At 61.4% G+C, this 8,872-nt stretch overlaps 1 protein-coding gene across 1 annotated transcript in view; it reads left to right on the top strand.

The window, feature by feature from the left end:
- Window positions 1-4,656: 4,656 nt before the first annotated feature.
- The window catches only part of LOC103012739 (probable palmitoyltransferase ZDHHC11B), a 35,484-nt gene continuing 31,268 nt past the window's right edge, over window positions 4,657-8,872 (top strand). Inside the window, exons 1-2 of the mRNA XM_057540982.1 lie at window positions 4,657-4,725; window positions 6,469-6,690. Coding sequence (XP_057396965.1) covers window positions 6,469-6,690 — 222 coding nt within the window. The 5' untranslated portion in view covers window positions 4,657-4,725. The remainder of the gene's footprint in view (window positions 4,726-6,468; window positions 6,691-8,872) is intronic.

The raw sequence follows: 8,872 nt of genomic DNA, 5'->3' as shown, positions 1-8,872 counted from the left end.
GCCCTTGGAAACCACTCTGCTTTCAGTCTCCGCGGACATCCCTGCCCTGGAGTTCGTGTTCAAGGGGAATCATGCGCTCTGCGGCCTTTTGGGTCTGGCTTCTCTCAGCATGGTTTTCAGGGGTCATCCATGTTGTAGCAGGTGTTAGTGGGGCCCTGCGGGTGACCGGCCCTCACCCCAGACCCTGCCTGGGCTCAGGCCACTCCTGGGGGTGTCGCAGCCGTGAAGCCGGGGGACCTGGGGCCTCCGTGCCAGGCCTTCTGCCTAAGGAAGCCGGCAGGATCCAGCCGAGACCCACAGGCGCTCTTGGTCAGAGTAACTGCCCAGGTGGCTGGGGTGGAGGGGGCGACCCTCAGGGCAACACGGGCCAGATGCTGGCTGCAGGCCTCACAGGGGACTGTTGACTCCCCGGAGAGAGAAAACAAAAGGCTGCTTCCGGGAGGCCGCCTGGGCGGACAGTGCGGCACGGCCAGCGTCCGTCCGTCTTACAGCGCTTTTCTGCTGGAAGCTTCCCTCACAACAAGACCTGTGAGGGGCGCGTGCGTGTGCCGGCGGGCACTGTGCCAGTGCCCGCGCCTGCCCCACGCCGACTCCGGCGTGGCCACTCCCCCTGTGCGCCCACCTGGTCCCCCACCTGGGCTGGAGACCCTCCCAGCGAGGGCCGCTTTCCTGGTCCAGGTGCGCACGGGCAGGCTTACAGAGCGCTACTTACCACGAGAGGCGTGAGCGCCCCGAACTCCAGGCCTGTTGACCCGTCCCTCCGTGAAGACCAGGTGGGGGGTCTGGGTCGGGGCGGGGACGACGCAGCAGTTCGGGGACGGGAGCCGGCCGAGGTGGGTGTGACGATCCCGGTTCACACGTTCAGGTGTGGAGAGGCCTGGCCGCCCCGGGCGGGGATCGTGGCTGTGCGTGTTTACGAGAATTTGTAGCAGACCCTGAATTTGTAGCTTTTAATGGTGTTCCGTGGGGCAGCGATGCCCCTGAAGGGGGGTCGTTTCTCCAAAGTGTGAGCAGCTGAGGTCACCGGCCCCGGGCCAGTCGGGAGGCCTTCACGACTGCAGACTTGGGGTGCCCTGGGAGGTGAGTGCCTGCCCCGCAGTCCCAGGTGCCCTCCTTCAGAGTCACGGGCGATGCCCTGGGGCCGGCTGGACTTGGGGGGCACTTGGTGTTGAGGTCATCGGCCCCCCAAACCCCGAGGGTGCGGGCTCCCCCACACCGGTCACTGCCCTCACGCGTGTTTCCGGAGAAGTGTGTTCCGTGCAGGAGGCTGTGGGGACGTTCACCTGCACTTTGAAGAACCGTGAGGACACGCTGAGCAGCAGCCTGGGCGACGCCTGCTTCAGGCAGGAGCTGCGGCTGCCCCCGGGCTCCCAGGGCCCGGACCCTGGGGGAGGGGGTGCACGGAGCCAGGGCCACGCTCTCTGCGGGGCCGAGCTGTGCTTTCAGTCACCAGAGCTCACGGCCCAGACGCTCCCTGCAGCCCGCGGCCTCTGCTGCACGGCGGGCTGGACTCTCGCGGTCACACCCTGCTCGGGCGGCCTGATGGTCTGCCCTGGGGCTCGGGAGGCGTCTGTGGGCCGCTGGCAGTACCGTGGACGGCGGCGGCAGCGGGGCGCCGCCTGGTCCCGTCCTGGGCGCCTGCCTCCCTGGGGAGTGCTTTCTGGGTGGAGGTGCCAGTCCGGGCCTGCTCGCGGTGGGCGCCGCGCGCAGGGGCCCTGCAAGCAGCCCGCAGCCCCTCATTCCCTGGGGCCCGAGGTGGGCGATCCCGGGAGGCCCCGGCCCCCCACGCCCCTGCCGGCTGTGGTCAGCCGGGATTTCCCGGATGAGCGTCGTCATGCCGGTGGTGCTTTGCTCCCAGGACCGTGCCGTCGGGCCAAAGGCAGCGCTGCCGTTTGCGGGAACGGACACCAGGTGAGCGGGGAGGGGCCGGTCAGGCTGGGGCGCAGGGCCCAGCAGAGGGGCCCCGACCGCGGAGGAGCCCCCCTCTCCTAACCGGCCCCCAGCCCCACCCAGAGGGCCTCGTAACCTGCCAGCTCCTCCACTCGTGCCTCTGTCCATCTGGGCCAGACGCAGCCGTCCCGCAGGCACCGGGAGCAGGGCCGCCACACTGCTTGGAGGAGGTCAGCCTTCCGCCGCCCAGCCTGCCGGCGCCGTGGCTCCCCAGGAAGGTGCGTGGGGCGCGGGCAGCCGGAGCCTGCGAGAGGCCGCCTCTGTGGACGGAGAGGGGACGTGTCCCCGTCCCCCTCCCTGTCCTCCCCCAAGGAAGGATCGCGATCGGTGATTGGCCGCACTTGGGGCCTTCAGATAGGAGTCCTCGGACACCACACTCAGGAACCGGGACTTTCTGGAGCTTAGGAATCGAGATGATGTGGTGAGAGGCGGGGGGGGAGGAGGCCCTGAGCCAGTGGGCTGGCCATCCCTGTGGCGCGACCTGCCCGCTCGGCACTGTGTCCACATGCCCCGTGCTCCCCTACTCGCCCCTGCCGTGGCCCTTCCGTGGCCTTCAAGGGGGCAACCGGGGCGTCAGGCTGGGGGAGCGCAGCCCAGACAGAGGCACCCACACCCTGGGTAGAGCCTGGAGTCTCGGCTCCTGGGTCAAGTGTGAGGACGAGGTTGGTATGGACGCCCTGGCCTCCCCCGGCGTGAGCTGCTGAAGCAGCGGGTCGGGGGCACGAGCCCACCGCCTTTTCACCGAGGGCTGAAGTTCTCCAGGCTCAGGCACGGGTGGCGAGGGTCCCTCCTGAGGGTCTCTTGGGCCCGCCCCTGTGCCGCCCCGCCCCTGCACTAGAACTGGTGATGCGTCCCGGGGGCGGGGCCTGCCTTTGTGACACGTCTTGGGTGTCTATTTAGTGTTGCCACGAGACCCGGCTCCCCTCACTTGGGCTTGGGCTGAGCTTGAGGCACCTCGAGACCCAGCTCCCCTCACTTGGGCTTGGGCTGAGCTTGAGGCACCTCGAGACCCAGCTCCCCTCACTTGGGCTTGGGCTGAGTGAGAGGCACCTTGCGTTCCCGCTCATCGAGGACCTGGGATCCTGAGGAGAGTGCGTTCCGGCTGCGCGTCTGGCTGCGGGGGAAGGTGGGTGCTCCGCCCTCCGTCTGCTCCGCCCCTCGAGTCCAGGACCACGTGGGACGCGGGGAGACACGGGTCCAGGAGCTGCCAGGATCTGTGCTGGGGGACGGCCAGAAAACGTGCTCGCAGAGGTCGTGGTTGGCTCAGGACGCAGCGTGCAGCCAGCCCGATGCCCTGTTCCGGGGAGGACGGGGACAGAGTGGGGACGGGGTGGGGACAGTGTGGGTGGGGTGGGAACACATTGGGGACGAGGTGGGGAGGGGCTCTGTCTGCACTGCGGACAAGTTAGGAGACCTGGGACCCCCCTGCTTCCATGGTGACCACAGCCTATGAATCTTGACCGTGGTCGTGTCGGGGGCCTGGAGGTGACAGTGACCTTACGGGTCATCCCAGCACCAAGCACAGACTGGAGCCCCAGGGATGATGGAAAACAAGATGCAGGAACCAAAATGGGGCAAAAAGTGGGCCCAGGCACCATCACGCCCCAAACAGGGCTAATTTCCTGAGCCCAACACCAGCGATCTGCCCCGTGGTGAAGTCAGAATGTCCCAGAGGAGGTGGCAGCAGGACAGGGCACGGAGGGAGCAAGCGGCTGTTACCGGGGTGGGCGGGGCAGAAGATGACGCCAGGGTCCCGGCCCAGGAGATAGCCTGGAGGACACCGAGCAGTGAGAAATGAGCCCAGAGACCTGAGGGCGTGTGCAGCTGTGGTGAGCGGTGCGTGTGCTGTGTGTGTGTCACCGAGCAGTGAGAAATGAGCCCAGAGACCTGAGGGCGTGTGCAGCTGTGGTGAGCGGTGTGTGTGCTGTGTGTGTGTCACCGAGCAGTGAGAAATGAGCCCAGAGACCTGAGGGCGTGTGCAGCTGTGGTGAGCGGTGCGTGTGCTGTGTGTGTGTCACCGAGCAGTGAGAAATGAGCCCAGAGACCTGAGGGCGTGTGCAGCTGTGGTGAGCGGTGTGTGTGCTGTGTGTGTGTCACCGAGCAGTGAGAAATGAGCCCAGAGACCTGAGGGCGTGTGCAGCTGTGGTGAGCGGTGTGTGCAGCTGTGGTGAGCGGTGTGTGTGTGGTGTGTGTGTGTGTATGTGTGGTGTGTGTGTGTGTCGTGTGCGTGCGTGTGTGCGTGTCTGTGGCGTGTGCTGTGTGTCCGCGTGCAGCAGCAGTGTGGAGCCGTGTCGCAGGACGGGTGGGGCAGGAGAGCCTGTCACCGCGCCGGTCGCTGGGCCTGGGGGGTTCCAGTTCCGCCGTGCAGCGGTGGCCATGGCGGCGGGGGACCTGGCGCCTGGCGGGGTGCTGAGTGGAGAGGAGCCGGCAGTACACGAGCCAAGGCCGCTGTGGGAGGTGGAGCCGGATGGCAAGGCGGGGACAGTCCCGTCTCGGGGCAGAGGGCCCGGCCCCGCGCGAACGTTCCACGGCTGCCGAGCGCTCGCGGCCCTGCGTGGCTCTCGTCACCCCGCGTGTCCCCTCGTCCACGCGGGGAGGCGGGGCTCAGGCCGCAGGGCGTGGCTCACGAGGAGAGGCGCAGGACGAGCGTGGGCCGCGGCCCCTCCACCCCGTCTGCTCTCTTCTCCCCCAGGTCCCCTTGGTCGGAACAACCCAGCTGATCCCGACGTCCCAGCGCGGGGCCTGGAGAGGAAGGACTTCGGCCACAGTTGCCAGGTGTGCGTGCGGGGGCCCTAGGTCAGGGTTGGGGGGCCCGGGCGCCACCTCTCACCACCACGTGGCGGGCCTGCTGAAGGGCTGGCGGGTGTCCGCGCGGCCAGCGCTGTGGGCTCCGGCTTTCACTGAAGACCCACCCGCTCGGCCCTGCATTCTGAACTTGAAGTGCCCGGGGTATCAGGGTGACTCTCAGATCTGAGGGAGTAAATCTTTTCAGAAGATCTCTGGGAAAAGGTGAGTGGGTGCGCTTGAGTCTCCACGCCTCCCGAGGGCGTGCCCTGTGTCCCCTTCAGGGAGAGGCCGGCTGGTCCGTCTCAGCACAGAAGACTCAGCACTTGAACTTTATAAATGCCAGTTACATTGTGTCATAGGTAATCTCACTGTTTCTTCTTCCGGGACACCTGTAGGACTCTGCGTCCTCGAAGTTCGCATTTTCACCACCGTAGATGTATTCTTTTTTCCACTGTCTGGTTCTTGGAGTATAATTTAGGGCTAAAGTCTTAAATCTTCTTGGAGTACGGACATTGCTTCACTTTTTTTCTTTGTTTCTTCTCTTACGCCCTCTTCCTTTTCCTCTTCTGGAAACCCTGACAGACAGACATTGTGTCCGTGTCACTTAAATTTGCTCTCACAATTATCCCTTCCACACGTCTCTGTTTCAAGATCTGCAGTAATCCCTTGATGTGACCTTCCACGTGACTGGAGTTTGATTTTTGGCAACACCTTTTCTGTTAGTTGGCCCTGCCATCTGAATGCTTTCATCTGGGAATCATGTTTCAATACCAAGCCTGCCTTGCTGGGTTCTGAATCCCTGCTGCCTTGGTCGTGTTGTACAAATGTAACATTAGATGCTCACGAAACCCACGCAGACTCAGGGCTGCTGCGTCCCGATGCCCACGTGGCGTCACATCCAGAGGACCTCAGCAGATGACCAAAAGCTGTGGCCAGCAGCTGAAACCTGCTCTTAGGACAATCCCCAAGGGGAAGTCACAGCTCACAAAAAAAGAGTCTTAGAATATTTTTCAACATTTCTGTCTCTTCCCAAAGTAACACATTAATATCAATTATATTTTCTGTGCATTTCTTTCTGAAGAGACAGCGAAGGCTGTGCACAGGGCCTTCTAACCTCAAAGTTCCACCTGTAACAGCTGTTAACATCCTTAACCCCTCCAACACCCTCAAACACCCGACAGCCTTCCTGGCCACATCCCTCCCTTTCCCAGTGGCCCTGCCCACCTGACTGGCCGGAAGGGCCACGGTTCCCTCCCACCCCCGGAGGGCCTGTCCCTGTGGAAGGAAAAACACAGGACTCTGGATATGTGGCCTCTCCTGCCACAGGGGAAACTTGCAGGATTTCTGGTGGATGAAAGTGTAACATGATCACACCAGCTAAAGTTGGCTTTTCCTGCCCCCCTCTCGGCTTCCCCAGGGATGAGGACCTTTTCCTCACTGGGTCCCCCATATCCCATGAGTCTTCTGTTGAGGCGTGTGCATCATAAACCAGCCCCCGGACTCATTACTGCAAGTGAGGGGCTGGTAGCTGCCCGCCCTGAGGTCATGGTGGGGGGCAGGGGGGTGCCCTTCGTTCCTCATCCACGGGGCCACACCCCCCCAAGAGCTGTTTTCCGCAGCTGTGATGTCACCGGGGCCCCGGGCAATGCTGGGCCGTGGGTCCCGCCCCCAGAGCCCCCGCGCCACGAGGGCAGGAGCCCATGGCCTGCCATGCCCCGTCCTGTCTTGCAGATGGCGCTCTGTGCCAGGATCTCGAGGCTTATCCTCCCAGGAACCATGTCCAGGAAGAGCCCGAAGACTGTGCCACCCAGGCGGTCCAGGGTGAATGGCTGGTCGCAGCCTGTCCACTACTTGCAGGTCGTGGCCTGGATCATGTTCCTGGTCCTGGCCTTCACCACCTTTGGCATCTTCATTCCTCTCCTGCCCCCCGAGTGGAGATACATTGCCTACAGTGTATCCTTTTACTGGGGGCATTGCTGTCGTCTGAGGGGGGGAGGTGCTCCCGGAGGGGCCTCCAGCTGGCCTGGCTCCGGGCCGCCCGCGGAGGTGGTCAGACCTGCCCTCCGACCCTGCTACCGCTGTCAGTGCTGGAGACCCCACAGCTGTCCTCCAGGCAGCCGCTGGCTCGGGGTCTGGGCTGCAAGTGCCCAGCAGTGCTGGGGCAGGGAGAGGGTGCCCAGCTGGCAGCAGGGGTGGCAGGGTCCCGGGTGGACAGAGACCCCAGGAGGGGAGGAGCCGCGGACGGGCCATGCACGTTCCCAACCATGGCTAAGCGGTCGGTCTGTGTTGTCCAAGAGGAATGGTGGGTTTTTTTTTTTTTTTTATAGCTACTTTATTTATTTATTTATTTATTTTATTTTTGGCTGTGTTGGGTCTTCGGTTCGTGCGAGGGCTTTCTCCAGTTGCGGCAAGCGGGGGCCACTCTTCATTGCGGTGCGGGGACCGCTCTTCATCGCGGTGCGCGGGCCTTTCACTATCGCGGCCCCTCCCGTTGCGGGGCACAGGCTCCAGACGCGCAAGCTCAGTAGCTGTGGCTCACGGGCCCAGCTGCTCCGTGGCATGTGGGATCTTCCCAGACCAGGGCTCGAACCCGTGTCCCCTGCATTAGCAGGCAGATTCTCAACCACTGCGCCACCAGGGAAGCCCGGAATGGTGGGTTTTAATAGGGACTTGAAGAGCTCGCATGCCCCCGCGAGTGTCACGTATGTGGAGCCGAGGCGCCGACATCTGTGATAACCCGGCGTGGCTGTGTTCTGGGCGAGAGACGTCTGCTCTGAATGCTGGGGTGTGCGTCAGGGTGGGCGTCAGGGTGGCGCGGGGCTCCACCAGGAGCCCCGGCCCTCACGTGGAGCGTCGCCACCCATTACAGCCAGTGGACCGGCTGGGCTGCTGCAGAGTGGGCATTGGAGCCAGCTTCTAAGAGCGGGGTGTTTGCGCCTGCGGCTACACTGCCTGCCTCTTCTCCTAGGCTGCCCCATGCCCCTGGCCAGGTGTGTGTAACTGGTGGGGCTCGGGCGCGAGGGAGGTGGCAGGACCAAGAAGGGCCCTCTGTCTCTTGGCCCCTCCGTCTCCCGGGGCCTCCCAACCCCTTATCATGGCGTCTTTCAGCTTTGAAGAAGCGGAAAGAACAGTGTGGTGGACCCCCGCTACCAGGTACTCAGCTTCAACAGTTAAGATTTTGCCAGTGTTGTCTCACATCTCACACACATACACTGAGTACCTTTAAAAATCCCAGACATCATGCAATTTCACTGGAATGCCCCAGTTTGCATCTGACAAAGACTTCTGTCTCCACACCACCATTCTTCTTATCTCACCTAAAAAATCCCATGGCAAGTTACCAAGATTGACACTTGTCATTTTGCAGAGGTGGGGCCCCCCTGAGCCCCAAAGGCCCCCCTGAGCCTCAATCAGTCAGAAAAACCAGGGCATCTGCCTGGAGTGGCTCTCCCTCAGATGAGGCCCATTTTTTCCCCTCGAGGTCATAGGGATAGATTTCTTTGTGATAAGGTTTGCAATGATCAATTTCCTTAATAGGAAAAGAGCTCTTCAGCTTTTCTGTTTCATCTTCTGCCTGTTTTGGCAAGTCATCTTTTTCAAGAAATTTTAGTATTTTGTCTAAATGGTCACATTTCTTGGAATACAATTATTCGCACTATTTCCTGTTATCTGTAGCATCTGTCGTGATGCCACTGCTGATCAGTCTTCGTAGGGTTTATCGCTTTTATCGATTATTCAAAGAATCAGCTTTTGGACTTAACTGATTTTCCCTGTTTTCTTCTTTTGAATTTCTGCTTTTATTTTTACTATTTATTTTCAATGTATTGTGGCTTTAATTTCCTCTTCTTCTACCTTCTTTTTTTCTTTTAAGATTTATTTTTATCTATTTATTTATTTATTTTGGCTGTGCCAGGTCTTTGCTGTGGCACGTGGGATCGTCATTGTGGCACATGGGATCTTTTAGTTGCAACGAGTGAACTCTTAGTTGCGGCATGCGGGATCTAGCTCTCCGACCAGGGATCAAACGCAGAGTCTTACCCACTGGACCACCAGGGAAGTTCTGTTCTTTCTACCTTTTAAGGTGGAAACTTAGGCCATTGATTTTAGACCTTTTTTCTTTTTGTCGTACCTGAAG

Source organism: Balaenoptera acutorostrata, chromosome 2 (genome assembly GCF_949987535.1).
Source record: "Balaenoptera acutorostrata chromosome 2, mBalAcu1.1, whole genome shotgun sequence".
NCBI lineage: Eukaryota > Metazoa > Chordata > Mammalia > Artiodactyla > Balaenopteridae > Balaenoptera > Balaenoptera acutorostrata.
This window is presented reverse-complemented; position numbering and strand designations above follow the sequence as displayed.